The sequence below is a fragment of the Notolabrus celidotus genome, chromosome 15 (assembly GCF_009762535.1).
Source record: "Notolabrus celidotus isolate fNotCel1 chromosome 15, fNotCel1.pri, whole genome shotgun sequence".
Lineage (NCBI taxonomy): Eukaryota > Metazoa > Chordata > Actinopteri > Labriformes > Labridae > Notolabrus > Notolabrus celidotus.
The window spans coordinates 11,225,201-11,241,759 of NC_048286.1; the positions used below are offsets into that span (position 1 = coordinate 11,225,201).

The window sequence follows — 16,559 nt, forward strand, 5'->3', positions numbered from 1 at the left end:
TTAGCTGCTACAAAACGAAAGGAATTACGGCATAAACACAATTTAAAGCATTCAGAAGGACTTTATTTGTAAACAGAACATCAAACTGCTGCGAGTTTGTCAAGCTCTCGTTGGCCCTGCCTTGTTTCTATGTTATAAAAACGTATGACACAGGACACTTCATTGAATGTCTTTGGAGACATGGTGGCTGGAAATATTATATCTCAATCTAAAGGTTGGAGGTTCGATCCCAGCTCCTGCAGTCACATGTGGAAGGGTCCTCGGTTATAGTGACCTCAATATCATCCAAAACAATCAAAACAAATGTGTGTAAAATGTTGATATTTCTTATACAGCTAAAACAGCCTGGGGTCAAATTGAACCCAAGGAACACAGATACATAATTTTTTTTTACAGGATATTGAAACATATTAACATTTTAATTTTATGTTTTCCTAGTTGTCCCCATCAAATTCGGAAAAGTCCTGATATTGTGAAGCCAAAAAAATTATATTAGTCATTAATTTAGAGATGTTGAACATTGAATGGGGTCCAATTGACCGAAAGGATAATAGGTTAACAGGCAGAAACCTCAAGCAGAACCGGACTCATGTTAGACAGATCAAAGCTTCTCTCTGCCATAGTTTAGCTCTACACCAAAAACGGTCATTCTCGCTCATCATGTTGGAGGCATCTAAAGAGACTTACATAACATGAAATTAGCTGAGGTGGCTCATTAGTGCGATGTTTAACTGCAGAGCCTATGCATTGTGCATAAAATAAATGTAAATACATGAAAATATGACAACAAATTTATGCTTTCTATATTTTTATTGCAATGATAAGATACAGATATATTTCCAGACATCCAGTTTTATTAAATTATACTCCAATATTGCATGTGACAGTCTTCAGAATGACATTGATCCTGATGTGGACAACTAGGTGATCAAGAGACACGCTTGTTTTCAGTTTTTCTGACCAGAGATAAAACACAGATGTTTCAACAATTTCACTTTTATTTCCCCCAGAGATGTGCGATGAGAAGCAGCAGCGTAAAGAGTAATAATAATACTACAATATACAACAGACCGATACTGTGCAACAGTCAAGAACAACTGGGAGAAGTCTTCTCTTTTTTTTGTCTCATTTGTGAAATGCCAATATTGAGAGTACAGCGACTGGCAACTCAGGACACAGAGATGCACTTTGCCCGATGTGGGGAAGAAAACAGAATGGAGATGTTAGAAAAGAAAGGAGGTGGTGAGAGAGTTAGAGAGTTGAAGAGCTACAGGAGAACAGACTACCGTGAGTTCATTTTAAACGTCCGTTGTGTGGATTATATTCAGATTTTCTTCGAGGGGACTGGCAGGTCATCATCTGAGTGATCCACTAACTGTGTTTATTGAGAAATACAAACAAACTACATCAGACATTCAATGTTAAGTGGCAAATGGTAAACACAGAAAAATGCAAATAAATCCTGTTTTCTTTCCCCAGACGTTGAGTTTAAATAGTGAGTACGCTCTTTAATGATAGTATAAAAAAAAGTATTACAAACACTCAAAATCCTCCTTATACAAAAAGAAGAGAAGGTGGGAAGAAGCTGAAAAAAGAGCTTTATAGATTTTTAGACTAAGTATGCTATATATTTGATATATCAATAGAATCCATATATAAACGATGCATTTCTATTTTTATATTGAAATATAATCCTTGCTAAAACAAAAAAGAGAATCTACGATGCTCCTCGCCTGAGGTGGATGTGAAGGAACAGCTTGGACCACGGACTTCCACTGGAAATGAAACTGGCCTGAGGCTGCAACTTCTGATTATCTCCAATACAGATACATCAGCCTGCTTTTAGAGAGGAACTGTTTCCATGAGAAGCTATTGAAAATCATTACAATTTATGAGCAATGTCTTTGAACGGCTCATCGGTCCAAACTCAAGAACTCTTCATTTACTTCATCGTGTAAGATAAAGAGCAGCAGCACCTTTTCATTCGAGAAGCTGGAATTAGAAAACACTTGACTTATTTTTATTTTATTTTAATAATTGCCGAAAAGACTGATTCTTATAATTTGAATATGTCCAAGCATGCGGCTTGTGTTAAATACAGAGCAGGTTCAGATGTGAGTCCAGTGCTTTTAAATGGTTTCATTGAGACCAAAAATCTTTGCTTTAGCTAAAACCTAACATCCTGTGCTTTTTTAAATCTTTACTTTTATCCCAAAGTCATGAAGGATTCGAGGAAGTATGACATTGCAGTTACATAATTAAACAAATTAACAAATTATAATGTTTACTTTGACATGTTACCCTGCACAGTTTTAAATCTGCATGCATACTATCTCTTATTCGACGTGTTTGGCACTAGAGTTTATTTTATGTCTTGGTTCCTGTTTGCAAATAGACTTTACATGATCTAGTTTTAGTTGTACAACAAATGCTGAAATCTTTTTTTAAAAAAGAAAATTTAAGTACGCCAGCTGTGTCCCAGTCGCACACATTTACTCTTACAGATGAGTCCCACACTGAACATGAACTAGACTGTGAGAGAGAATTGCACTATGAGCATCAGTCTTCAAAGACAAACACTTCTTCTTACTGAAAATGGCGAGTACCTCAAAGAGTCAAACACTCCATCCAGCCACAGTGTGGTCCATTACTTGTTTCCTTTGAGTAGTTTCAGGATTTGGTCCATCTGGCTTTACCTCCCATCAGTTTGCTGTGCTGCCTGCCTGCCTGAGAAAGCTATCAGACCCACTGGTGCTCCTGCAATAACACAATATAAAGTGAATAAACAGGGGCTCTCCAGGGAGTCTGTGATTGTACCATACGTTACATTAAAGGGTGGACAACATGACAGCTCCCCTGAAGTGAAGCCAAAAGATTTAGAGCTCCCCCTGGTGACTGGCTGCAGTATAGGTCATAGAGCCTGCGTCCTCCAGATTAACAGACAGGACTCACTTTTTTCAACAGTTGTATCATTACAGTTCCTTCCTGTCATGCTGATTTATGTCAGTGTTCGTTTTTCTGAGAAAATGTTATTAATTTATTGATGCTCTCAAAGGGTTTGACACAAGAAGTGTTTCCGCTGTAGACCGCACCAACCAGAGGGACCTTTGCCGTTTGATTCATTATTAAATTAGTGTTCTGGTTAGCGGAAAGTTGGGACGTCAATATCACGGACTCAAAATGTGCAATACGTCAGCACCGGGCATGGGGAGCACTTTGGCATCACTTTTGTGAACAGGAGAAGAATGTGTGGTCCATCTTTCTACACTGTCTAAGGATTGCACAAATAACATGGAGCTCAAAGGTGACAAAAAAATCAGAAAAAAGGCAAGGAAAGCAGTACCACATCACACTGCTCACTTTGAGCTTCCCTCCATAGTCTGTTTTGGATTTGATCTCACGTACGAATGTAACCAAAGCATTTAGAGTTGAAATGACACCGAAAGCAATGTTACAACATGAAAAAGTGGTGAAGGACTGTTCGTTAGTGCTGCTGCAGGTCTGATGGTTTCTCTGTGGACAGCTTCCTCAGGCAGGTTTTGTTTCACTCTGACATGAATCACATCAAACGTGGAGGAATCCGTTCCACCGTAAGGCTTCTTTATCATACAATATGTCTTCCTCATTGTTGTTGCTGTTTGTTTTTCTCCGGTCCTGGTCTGTGGGTACTGTGTCAGTGGAAGATCTCACAACAAGAGATGGAGCGTCTCCTCGTGAAGAGGAGGCGGGACAAGCGGGTCCTGGGATCACAGTAGAAGGGGAGGAAGGGACAGAGAGAGGAAAGTATTGAGTGATGGGATAGTAAGAAGTTTATGTTTCCGCAGTCTGGCCTTTAGTCTCACTCTCACACCCTTCTTTCCTCTGTTGCGTGTTCTCTTCCTCTTCTTCTTCTTCCTCTTCTTCTTCTTCCTCTTCTTCTTCTTCCGTGTGTTGCTCCAGCTCCTCCCTGGTGATCATCTCGAAGTCATTTCCGTTGCTGTGCTGCGATCCTTCGTCCTCCCGCCGGTCGCTGTCTGTGTCTGAGTGCCGATCTGTCCCTTCCCCTTCTGCTTCTTTACCTTCCTCTGCTGCTGTCGCCTCTTTGCTCTCCTCCTCTTCCTCCTCCTCTTCATCATCCACATCCTTCTTCTCGCTGTCAGACTTTTCATCACTATCTGATTTTTGAGCCTTGGTGGAGCCTCCGTTGTCCTTGTCGTCCTTGTCCGAGCCCTTCTTGCTGGCTCGCGGTCCTTTGTACTCGTGAGTGTACAGCGGCCTGAATGAGTCGATGAAGCCCACGTCTGCTGTCAGGTTGGGGAGGAACCAGAAGTGATGGCGCCCGCCCGTCACCACCCAGATTATTAGGAAGAGGATACATCGAGCTGAAGACAAACAAAAATGAGATACATTTTTAACAAGAGGAAGGTTTTGAAATTAGAACTTAACCTAACTGCTGTCAAGCTAGTGTGAGGTAAAGAGGCGGGCTTTGAGCCTCCTCGCCAACAGCTGCAGTGTTCCTGTGTGTCAATCAAGTCAGCTGTGCCTCTCATTGGAAGACTCGTAATCTCAATATCTTCGAATTGCCACATTATCAAAAAAGTTCAACCCCCGTACAGTGTGTTCCGATCGAGAAATGAGCTGCCCGGACAACACTGTTTTTTTTGTACCAGGTTGTAAACATGTTTATTTCTGCTGTAAAGATCAGCTTTTTGGAATTGGTGTGTATATGACTTCCGGTACTTCCGGAGCCAGCCTCAAGCCAATCCTCGAGAAACTGCAGTTTTTGACACTTCTGTATTGGCCTCAGTTCTCACGGCCGGAGGTTGCCGCTTGCCTCCGACCTGCATCTTTTGTATCTCGTCACAATTTCAAATCTCTTCAGGTTGCTATACTCTTCTAGGTGACAACTGGCCGACTTGTAAGAGCATAAAATATACCTGACTGTAGACCACACACATGTCAAAGCAGTGGCAGTGAGTTCATATAAAGTCTAATAGAGTATCATTTTTTTTTTGTCTTAGAAAGATACACAGCATTTAAAATGACAACATCTTATAAGGGGAGTTAGTCTATAACTTGTTTTTTTATATTATCATAATATTTTTCAGGCCTTCATCCCCGTTTCATGTAGTGAACTTTGATTCTCCTCCTTCTGTGTTTAGTGTTTTGTGAATCTTTGTACTCACCGACAGCCAGAAGCAGTATACTGGCCACAAAGCAGCCTGCTGCTACACTCAGATAGTAAACTCCTACTCGCATTTCTGCTGGCCACAGCGGGAACAGCGTGGCTGCTATCACTGCAATAACTGAGGAGAAAAATCACACAACAGACAGTTTGAGCACAGATCACCCTCCATCACTTCTCATTTAAAATAACTCCCTTTGCATTGTTAAACCACAGACTCACCAAGTATCAGCCCCATTGCAAAGGTCTTGAAATGGACTGGATCATAAATCCACACAAACACCTGAAGAAAAGAGACAGACTGGGTTTTGATGTTCTTCATGATCAAAAACTCACATTGGAATTACACTTGTTTCCTAAAAACACTCACCTCATTTCCATCTAGAAACAGCTGATCCTCATGAGGCTCCAGTTTGAACTTCTTCTTCACCTCTTTCTTCTTTTTGGGGGTTCCAGGACTGTCATCCTAATAAGAATGAAGTGGTAAATACAGAAACAGGGTTACTCGTCTTCATGAGACCTTATGGTGAATGTGAAGCTACAGCCAGCAAAATCAAATGAGCATGAACGTCAGAAACTTCCAGCACTTTGTTTGGGACATACAGAGAGATGACAGACAAAGAGCTTTACTAACACATGAAATAATCCCGGTACTGAAAGGAAAGAACAAAATACGTACACTCTTCTCTTTCTTGGTTTCAACTTCAGACTCTTTCTTCTTGTCTTTCTCCTTCTTCCCTTTCTTCTCCTCCTCTTTGCTGCTGTCACCCTTTGCCTTCTCCTTTTCCTTCTCTTTTTCCTTCTCCTTCTCCTTCTCTTTTTCCTTTTCCTTTTCCTTTTCCTTCTCCTTCTCCTTCTCCTTCTCCTTGTCTTTCTTGGTGTCCTTCTCAGGTTTTTTCTTCATCACTTTGAGAGCCCGGTGGAAGAACTGCTTCTTCAGAAGTCTACAGAGGAAGGAGGAGAATGATGATGGAGAAAGGTTTTAATCATCATTTAATTTGGCTTGTATCAGTTAGCACAAATTTAGGAGCCGGGGAAAGGATCCCAAAACGTTAAGATATCAGCCTTGCATTTGTGAGCTTTGGCAGGGACTCTACAAGACTGAAAACACTCAGACAGTCAGACTTCAGTTTAATGCCTTTGGGGCTCCGGTCTATCAGAGATCATTTCCGGATAGGAAACAGTCACAAGTCATGTTTTAGTTTGTTGTTGTTTTTCTTTCAATCAAAAATTGTACTAACATCTATGCAATGTTAAGGTATCATCAGCTTGGGTTTCAAGAAGTAGTAACACCCCATACCATCAGGGATGCTGGCCTTTGATCTGGGCACTGATAACAAGCCCAATATCCCCTCTTCTCTTTAGAGCATAGGATGCAGTGTAGGGCTGTCAAAATGCTCCAAAATGACGTTTGAATATTTGCTAAAAAAAAACCCCATAGGTTCAAACCATTCGAATATCTATATTTGCGCATTATGTCAATAACAGGTGGACAAACTAATACAAGGAGATAACTACTTGTACAGGTATTTTTATTTTAGATTTAACATGGCTAAAACATCTACACACATTACAACACAAGTAAATGACCTAATGGTCTATATCGTAACACTTTTAAGACCGCAGTACTCTCGCTCGCCCCATCGCCCCCCTCTCTATGTGCGCAATGCGCTGAGTGAGTGCTGAACAAGACTTGTGCGAGCAATTAAAGGTCCCGACTCTTGTCCCTAATATAGGCAGGCTTCATTCAGTGATTGAAGCAAATATTAACATTAATTGAAGTTAAAGTTAAAAACGAAAAAGTAGTCCACTTACATTCTTGGCGCTTGTATAAAAAAAGAGAGGAAAAACTGCATTTTATCCCAGTGTCACTGGTTTTCGGGCTCTTTTACTCCACTGTCAATGTAGGGTCTTAGGCCTGACAGGTTATTTGCCAAAAACACAAGACAGTCCACATGTGAAGAGGCCAGTGCCGATCTCTTTTTATTCACGATGTTCCCAGCGGAGGAAAAGACGCGTTCAGAGCGCACTGAGGATCCGGGGACGGAAAGATTTCTCTCTGCCATCTGCTTCATGCTGTGCATGTGCGACTCCTGTGACCTGTCCCTGACCCGTCATGCAGTGCGCCCACTTGCAAAGCAGTCGCCGATGTGTTTTTTTCCACAGTCGAATTTTAATTTCACAATCGAATCTCCGTTTTTTTAAAATATTTGATACATATTCGAATTGAGAATATTCGTTGACAGCCCTAATGCAGTGTCCATGTTTTCCAAAAAGAATGTCACATTTTGATTCATTTCTGGATCATATTCATTCATAGTCTCTCACAGAGTGGTGAACCTTTTCCTAGCTTAACTACTGAGACACTCAGCCTCTCTGGAAAGCCTTTTTATCCTGTCATGTTACTAAACTGTTGCAAATTAACCTCATTAGTTATGTTGCATTCCTCCATATTTTTAAGCAATATACATTTTGTTAGTGTTTTGTTTTCCCTGTCCAAACATGTTTTGAAACGTGTTCCTGAGAACAAATTCCATAAGATTATACTTTTCACAAAACAATAACATACAGTACGATATTTTGTTTTTGCACTATTTTGAATTAAATATAGTTTTAATGATTTGCAAACCATCCAAATCTATTTTTTATAGGGTTGCAAAGGAGTGGAACATTTCCAGTAAATTTCCATGTAAAGTTAAACTGGGGAATTTTGGAAATATTCCAAATTGGAAAATTTCCATGGGATTTATGGGAATTAACTGGGAATCTACGGGAATTTATGAGAATTGGGGATAATTTAATGGAAAGGTATCATATCCGAGCATAAATATTAATTTTGTTATAAGCAGACAGCCATCCAAAATAATACAATTAAAACAGATTTATTTGTACGTAGAACTTTATCAAGTGTTAAATATTTTATTGAACAATCAATTCTTTCATTGAAGAACAAAAACATTAATGTTGAGTTAATATTACTCATCCCCCCGACCCAACCCATTCAAAAATGAACAAAAATGCAATCCCAACAAAGTCCCATTTAAAATGTTAAATAAAAAAGGATCTTCCTTCAAGCATCTCGAGCCTCTGCAGGATTCTAGAAGTCATCTGTGCATGTGATGGAGGAATGCACAGTGCATGTAGGGGGCGTGGTCTGAATAGCCCTGCAGTAAGCAGTGTGCTATGTGCATTTGATTGAGGAATAACATAGATATTCCACTGTACTTGCATGAAATCTGGTTGTTTTTGTCAGGATTATGCTAAAATATATATTTTCCCTAACTATATTTAAGTTCCCTATTCAGAGCCAACCTTCAATTTAGTCAATTCCTGGTTTATTCCCATAAATTCCTGTTAATTCTCGTGGAAAGTTTCCAACTTTGAAAATTCCCGTAATTTTGCAACCCTAATTTTTTTTAATCAACATTCAACCCAGCATCCCAACTTTTGGGGAATTGCAAAGTGTGTTACAAAGCTCACCTGTTGCAGTAATCCAACACAGACTCCCTGGTGGTGAACACAGCCTCCTCTCCCTTCTTCGCCTTGGCCCACTTTGAGTCAAGCAGACAGTCCACTGCCTTGGAGGCTAAATATAGGGACCCAAAGGTGGACATTAAAGAACACTGGGCCTGAAAATGTCCTGCAGTGATTATGCTCACAATTATTATAGTTCAGTTCAGAGAAAATCCTCCTTTTGACTCCAAAACTGAAAAACATATTTAGACCGCTACAAAGGAAACAAGCTGGGAAGCCAGATATGACATGAGACCATCAGCTGTTATGTTGGACTCGTGAACAAATATTTGCTTCTTTAATCATTCACAGCTGCAGAAAAAAGTATCACTCATGTGTGCTTGTTTTTCTGACAACAGATGAAAGTTGAGTTAACTTTAGAGTTAGAATAAACTACTCTGTTCACCAGCTTGTCTAAAGCTTCCTGAGAACGTAGGTGCTGGGGGTTTATCAGACCTTTTTGTGCTTAAAGCAACACTATGACAAACAAAATCATACATAATCATCATCACAAGCTTTTAGAATTTCACTTTATACTTTATTACTATAATAACACGACCACAGCTGTGTAAAGGACATCTTCTAATGCAGAGGTAAGCAACAGAAAGGTAATCTGATTGTGTCCACAGCCACTGAGCAATAAATGACAAATGGATCCACACGGGGACACAACAAATATAAATACTGAGTGGGAGGACTGGGTCTGCATGTGGGAGTGCAATGGAAACACTAAATAATCAGACATCTCTTTAGCAACATAGCACAGACTTTCTCAGCCTCACCAAGTGTGAAAAAATGAAACGTTCAGCTAAAATAAAACTGTCCGTGTGACAGAGAACAACCGATGGTGGAGTTACACAGCTATCTCCTGGTTCCCAGCACACCCACTGTCCAGGTGTTCTGTCTGTCTGTCTGTCTGTCTGTCTGTCTGTCTGTCTGTCTGTCTGTCTGAGCACTCACCGATAAAGTAGTCCACCCTGTGGCCCATCATGTTGGTGGACTTGGTGGGGCAGTTGAACCGAAGATACTTGGCCACCGCCTTCTCCTCCTTGGTGGGCTCGCTCACCTCCTGCAGGGTCAGAAAGAGCACACGTATGAACAACTTTACATTCAGGCCTCAGAGCTTACAAATGATGCTTAAGTAGATTTCACATTTAACCACAAAAAGAGCCACAACTAAATCTAAATTTGGGTACTTTTGGGACTATTAAATCATCAAAGTCACACACCTTTTCGACACAAAGAGACTAATGCATGCTTTTATAACCAGCAGGCTAGACTACTGTAATGCTCTCCTTACTGGTGAATGCTGCAGCACAAGTTTAAACAAATACCAGAAGGAGAGCACATATAACACTTATTTTTAAAATCTTTACATTGGCTGCCTGTTTCTTTTCGTGTTGATTTGAAAATGATTTTAATAGTTTTGAAGGCGCTGCATGGCCTCGCACCAGACTAGATCACAGAAATGCTTTCAGTGTATGAATCATGAAGGCCTCTTAGATCCTTTGGTTCCTTTCTTTTAGTTGTTCCTCAGAGGAAAACAAAAACTTTGGTGACGCTGCTTTCAGCCACTACGCTCCTCATCGATAGAACAGCCTGCTGGAGGATCTTAAAGGAGCTGGAGATATTGAGACTTTTAGATGGTAACTAAAAACGTATTCATTCAGTCTGGCTTTGATGTAGGTTTTAACAATTTTATTACTTTAATATTTTATATTGATTTGCATGTTATTTTATTCTTTTATTAATTTTAATCTGCTTTTCATGATTTATCTACTCAGTTTTATTGCTATTTTTAGCCTTTATTTTATCTTCAATTCTTATCCTTATCTTTTTTTTATTTATTTATTTTAACTATTTATATTCTTAATGTTAATTTGATGCTCTGACTTATTTTAAACACATATCTTATTGTTGCTGATGTGCATTAGTCTCAATTTTAAAATCCTTTTTTTTTTTGTATTAATATTTAAGGGCTTTTGCCTTTATTTGATAGGACAGCTGAAGAGAGACAGGAAATGTAGGGAGTAGAGAATGGTGGAAGACATGCAGGAAACGGCCAGGAATCAAACCGTCGACCCCTGCAACAAGGACTGTAGCCTCTGTATGTGGGGCGCTTAGACCGCTAGGTCAACAGCGCTCCTAAATTCCATTTCTCTTTTTTAATGTCTTTTCATTATTTTATTTATTCTTCTTTCTTGTTTTCAGTCACTGTAAAGCCCTTTTGATTTGTATGAAAGGTTTTATATAAATAAAGCTTGATTGATTGATTTGAAATGTGTATGTTGCAAACATAGACTGTATAAAATATGGACGTAGTATCCGTGACATCACCCATCTGTTCCTGAGAGCTGTTTTGAAGCAAATTGACGGCAGCAGCCATATTGGTAATGCAGAACTCAACTAGGCAGAGTGTGACGTAGTGTGAGCCTCTTAGCCAATGGCTATGTGTTCCTGACCGGGAGTCACGTCAGTCATGTCCTTATTTGGGCAAAACTCGTAATCTTAATATCTGAACCAGGCTGTAAACATGTTTATTAATGCTGCAAAGATCGTCTTTTTCCCATTCATGTCTATGTGGTTTCCGGTGTTTCTGCAGCCAGCCTCAAGAGGATTTTCGATGTATTGCAGTTTATATCACTTCCGCATTGGCTTCATCATTTGAGACCGGAGTTTGCCGCTTGGTTGCAAACAAGGGAGCCGGATGCTCCCCTGGTGGTGAAGCTTTCAGCAGTGTGTCTGCCCCCTGGTGGCTGGCTGCAGTATAGGTCAAAAATCCGTCTCCCCCATTCATTTGAATGGGGGAGCAATCAAACTTTAAAAAATAAATACACGTAGTAAGAATTTTTCTCACATCCGTATGCTGTTAGTTATATGTAGTTATTATTTGACTGTGTTGTGTTCAAGGCATCTTTTTCCTGAAAGTTTCTTTTTTTGTTAGTTATTAGAGTTTAAAAAACGGGGTTTTACTTCCGGGTTTCCTTTGATTCACAGCCACTGTAGAGGGAAACTTCAAAGAACACACAGCGTCTTGTGACGCTACACTGTAGGGCGGAGCTCATTACAGTGGCTTCACAGGCTCTGGCTGCACAATGGCTGCACCCAGGAGCGGGATTTTTTGGCTTCAGAACCGTACAACGGGAAAAGGCGGAGCAACGCTGTCAGTTTTTATTTACAGTCTATGGTTGCAAACTAAACATATCGATAACAGCTAAACTAAAGTCCTGCTCACAGTCAAATTCATAAGTCCAGTATCTATATACTTTTATTTCAATCAAAGCTGAATAAAAGTTATAATCTAGAGTTTGTGGACATTATCTTGTGTTCCTCTGAATCTGAATCATCCCAGGGTGACACAGATGAATCCCCATACTGATGCAGACATTTCTTTTTATGGAAACTAAGATGAAAGTTAAGAGCACAGCTGGCTGCTTTGAGTGACAGATGCTCATCCCTAGCTGTCTACTCGGCCTCATATCAGCTGATTTGTGTCACTGAACCCGGCCTCTGAGGTGTCCAATCTCTTGTCTAAATATCTGGATCAAAAGACTGATAAGTTGACAGCCTAAACTCAAAGCTTCAAACATGAATCCATAAAGAACTGGGTGGCTACCTCTACTTCTTCTCCTCGGTCTATACCTGTCATGGTCTGTGTCTCTGGACGCAGGTGATATGCAGGTGCAGTCTGTGTATCTTAAGTTTCATATACTGTAGATGTTCCTCACAAACAATAACAGAGAGAGGCTACATCTCCCTCTAACACTTCCTCTTTTCTCACAACATCTGCACTGTTTGCCTTCCTGCCAACAGCACTGAACCACATGCCAACACAGAGGGAATGAAAGCATCAGCACAATGAGATTCAGTGCTGCTCAGACCAGTCCAGCTGGCTCCGGCTGGCAACATGAGGAAGAAGAGACCATCAAACAGGCCTTTGTTTAAAGAAGCAGGTACTAGGCATGCAGCTCAGTTTCATGAGACCCCTTAGCGAAACAAGCCCCTTGTTACGGTCTATATGATCCACCTGGGCATCACCACAGGAAGATAAGCTGCTCTCTGAAAAATGCCAGGAACCCTCAAGACCTGAACAAAGCAGAGTACAGTTCTTTAAAATGTAGAACCAGGTAACAAGCGTGCCTATTTCAAGACCCTGAATTCCTTAATGGAAATTGGGAAAATGAACATGACAGTAACAGTATGTGTTGTTATGCAACTGAACGTTTACTAGGAACACCTGCTTTAACATGACGCTGTTCACTGCAGCAACATGGTCACTGTATACTGAGTATAGTAATATAGAATGAAACCTTGTCTGAGAGGTTTAACTCTGTCAGCTGTTTGAGGTGCTTTAATCTGTACTATATTATACTAAGAGGGGTTAGGAGGAGTAGATACAACTTTTTAAATCTGCTTCAACTAAAAGTGATCATGACAATCATCATTGAGGAATGATTAAGGTACTGTAGGCCTAATGAATGAAAAAGCATTAGTGACCTGCATGTACCAATTGAAATAATAGTCAAGGTTTCGAACTCATTTTGATGTTTTAATCCTGTGATGCAAAACACTGTTAAAGAGATTCACAGAAATAAAGTGCGACCGTGTGTAAAGCAGACAAAACTCTTTTGGTTGTGGTCAGCTCATATCATGGAGATAACAGTATGTGCCGTTATGCAACTGAACTCAAACAAGCAAGAGAACTGTCCACAGTTCCCCGTTTATAAGCACACTGTGCTTAGACTGATGATGTCTAACCAAGCGACAACCTCCGGCTGCAAGAATTGAGGCCATTGCGGAAGTGTTAAAAACTGCAGGTCATTGAGCGTCTGCTTGAGGCTGGCTCTGGAAACCACATACACACCAATTCAAAAAAGACTATCTTTACAGCAGAAATAAACATGTTTACAGCCTGGTACAAAAAACGAGTGTAGTCTGGATAGCTCATTTCTCGATCGGCACACACTGTGAGGGGGGTGAATTTTTTCAAAACGCGTCAGCTCAGAAGATATGAAGGTTACGAGTTTACCATTATGAGAGGCACAGCTGACTTGACTGATACCTCTTTTCGACCAATGCAAACCGGGTTGTATTCCTGGGCTCGTGCTCGCACTGGTTCAGAGCTGGATGAACTCGCGAGCCAAAGTGGCACCCGTTTTTCTCCCCGCCCGCTGGAGCCCTTGGAACACTTCATGATGTCAGATTTACATGACCGCTTTTCCCAACAGTGTTAGCGCGAACTTCCCCTCACAACAACAATGATGGCGGACAACGGCAGCTTTTTTCCTAGGCCGACCATTGCTTTGCCTTGGAATCCATTAGTCTCTTTTATTTTTTCGTTGCAGAACAATGGCGGAAACACGTTTGGTTTGCGTTTTTGATCACGGCAACCCTACCCCCCCACTCCTCGGCCTGACGTTAGTGGTTCGCTGTTCTAGACCAGCAAAGAGTTGCTGCCACTCTGGAACTGGTTTTCCCGGCTGGTAGTCGGTTCACTCAGAGTCGAAACACGAAAAACTGGTTCTCAATTGAAATTTGATTTATGGCAAGAAGCGTCACAAACACAAGCCCACTTAGTCTCGGCAGCACTTATCAATCTTAGCCGCTTCAGATTTAATCAACAAGTTCTTATTTTGAATGACTGGTTTCATTTTTGGCTACAAATGCATCCCAGCCACTGAAGCTAAATCAAACTGCAGTTATGCATGAAACATTAGCCATTGCAAAAAAAGACACATCATAGTGTGATGCAGACTGGTGATATTGATAGGCCTTTGTGTTCCTGTCAGCCTAAAACCCTGCATCAGGCAAATTGGCGTTCACATATCCACAATAATAACAGATGGAGTGAGAAAAGTTAGCTCAGCCTAGCTTATCTCACTCCATCCCAGATCTGTATGATACACTGTGTACACAGCAGTAAATAGATTTTTACTTTATGTTGTAATAATCACTACAGCGCGCTTTGAAACTAATAATAATAATAACAATTATAATAATAATGCATTTTATTTAAAGGCGCCTTTCTCCGCGCTCAAGGTCCCAGTACAGGGCAGAGTTTAAAAAGAACAAAATAAAAATCTCAATGTGTTTTGAGATGTGATTTGAAAATACAGAGAGAGTCAATGTTACTCTCTGGTGGGAGGGAGTTCCAGAGACGTGGGGGGGCAGCAGACTGGCTGAAGGCTCTGGACCTCATGGTGGTGAAGCGGGCGGACGGTGTAGTGAGGTGAATGGAAGAAGAAGACCTGAGAGTGCGGCTGGGTGTGTTGATGTGGAGAAGTTCAGAGAGGTATGGAGGAGTGAGGTTATGGAGGGCCTTAAAGTTGAGGAGCAGGATCTTGAAATTGATGCGAACTAGCAACAACCAACACATGCTGAACTGTTTATAGTGACAGGATATCTAATCAAAACTTGCAACGTATGTCAATCAAACAGTATATAATACTGATTTATTAAATCTGTGAATTCTGGCATTTTCATTTTTTTAAATTTTACATTTTATTTATATCAATAAACCCCAACTCAAATAAAACTTCAGTCCCAGTGATCTGTATCAGTAAACATGCATTAATGGAGGAAGTTGATCTTCTGCATCAATTCACTTTGATAAATCTGATGAGTGTCTTACTTTGATGTTACACATTAACCTGAGATGTGTACTGACGTTGTGTTAGGCTTGATTTCTACTACATGAGATTTGTTTTAAACACAAACTAGAGAGATGACTAAGTTCACTGGGACAGTAACAACTCCATAGACTGTTGCTTTATCCGAGATCAAAGCTATAGACAGGAGCAGCCTACCTGTCACCTGCACATGAAGTGAAGTAACAGTGTGTTGACTCATTCATTAAATTCCCTCTGATTGCTCCTCCACGTTATGTAAACACGTCTGATTTGGGCTGACGCAGCTTAGCCAGAGAACATTTACTTCAAACATGATGATTTAGTAAGGAGCTGATTGGTCGACTGTTCCTACATGTTTTTGGACATGTAGTCCAACATGTGATTGTTGTTTGATGATAATCAGCTCTGATAATATCTGTAAAATAATTACTTACATTTGTTTTTGCTCGCGAGCCGCAGCTAGCTAACCGTTAGCCGACGTTTGTTTAATCTAACGTTTGTTCACGGCTCCTCACGAGGATGCTGCCGCTAACAGACACTCTGCAGCATGTCGTCAACCAGCGGATGATCTATGAGTCTTATTCTTCGACATGTTGCGTCAATATTTGACATGAAACAAGTGATGTTACCTGGATCCGTTTCTTGTGCCTCCTGCGCTCCGCCATGATCCTCCAACTCAGCTCCGCCAACGTGCACGAGGCTGCGCACGCGCATTGAGTATGTAGTATCGCGAGACTTACTGTGTACTGGTTGGAAAGTAACAGTTTAGTTTATTTAGTTTATTTATTATTCATCGTGTCATGCAACGAAAAGATACCCAGCCCCTACGGACTTACAAGACACTACAAAAAAAAACAGAATCGGAGAAACAACATAAGAGGAAAAAGAAGAGAGCAGTTACAATACTGCACATTTCCAGCAATTACCTAAAGTAATTAAAAAGCATACTGGTTAGAGATGGGATTTATGGCTCTTTGAAGGGAACCGGATCCTGAGAAGCTATTCATTTCAAAGAGCCGCTTAAAAGACTGGCTCTTCGGCTCATTGTTATATTTATTTATTTTTAGAAGTCAATCAGGGGTAACTCGTTTGTATCAGGGAAACAATCACTGGCAGCAGTAATAAGATAAGATTTGGATCAGAATAATTCCAACTAATATATATATATATATATATTGGTGGGAATTATCCTGAAATATTGATTATAATTTCATTTGGCATTGTAATCATTCCATAAGATGGTGCCATATCCC

The 16,559-nt window shown here is 40.5% G+C and overlaps 1 protein-coding gene across 2 annotated transcripts; it reads right to left on the reverse strand.

The window, feature by feature from the left end:
• Positions 1-791: 791 nt before the first annotated feature.
• On the reverse strand, positions 792-16,032 carry sec62 (SEC62 homolog, preprotein translocation factor). 2 transcript variants are annotated; one of them, XM_034702923.1, is made up of 8 exons: positions 15,936-16,032; positions 9,638-9,746; positions 8,645-8,750; positions 5,844-6,108; positions 5,535-5,630; positions 5,387-5,447; positions 5,166-5,285; positions 792-4,361 (listed from the first exon to the last, which is right to left on the reverse strand). In XM_034702923.1, exons 1-8 carry the CDS (start codon positions 15,969-15,971, stop codon positions 3,811-3,813), a joined length of 1,344 nt encoding a protein of 447 aa, XP_034558814.1. In that variant the 5' UTR covers positions 15,972-16,032; the 3' UTR covers positions 792-3,810. The 2 variants fall into 2 exon arrangements, with proteins under 2 accessions (XP_034558814.1, XP_034558815.1); XM_034702924.1 differs by lacking the exon at positions 15,936-16,032 and adding an exon at positions 15,741-15,870.
• Between the last annotated feature and the right edge of the window lie 527 nt (positions 16,033-16,559).

Bases quoted from the DNA above. Each gene is read 5' to 3' on its own strand.
- sec62 (XM_034702923.1), bottom strand. From the start codon at position 15,971: ATGGCGGAGCGCAGGAGGCACAAGAAACGGATCCAG. The intron at 5,448-5,534 runs GTGAGTGTTTTT...TCTTTTCTTCAG, and splicing joins TGTTTCTAGATGGAAATGAG to GTGTTTGTGTGGATTTATGA. The intron at 4,362-5,165 runs GTGAGTACAAAG...GTTTGTCTTCAG, and splicing joins TATACTGCTTCTGGCTGTCG to CTCGATGTATCCTCTTCCTA.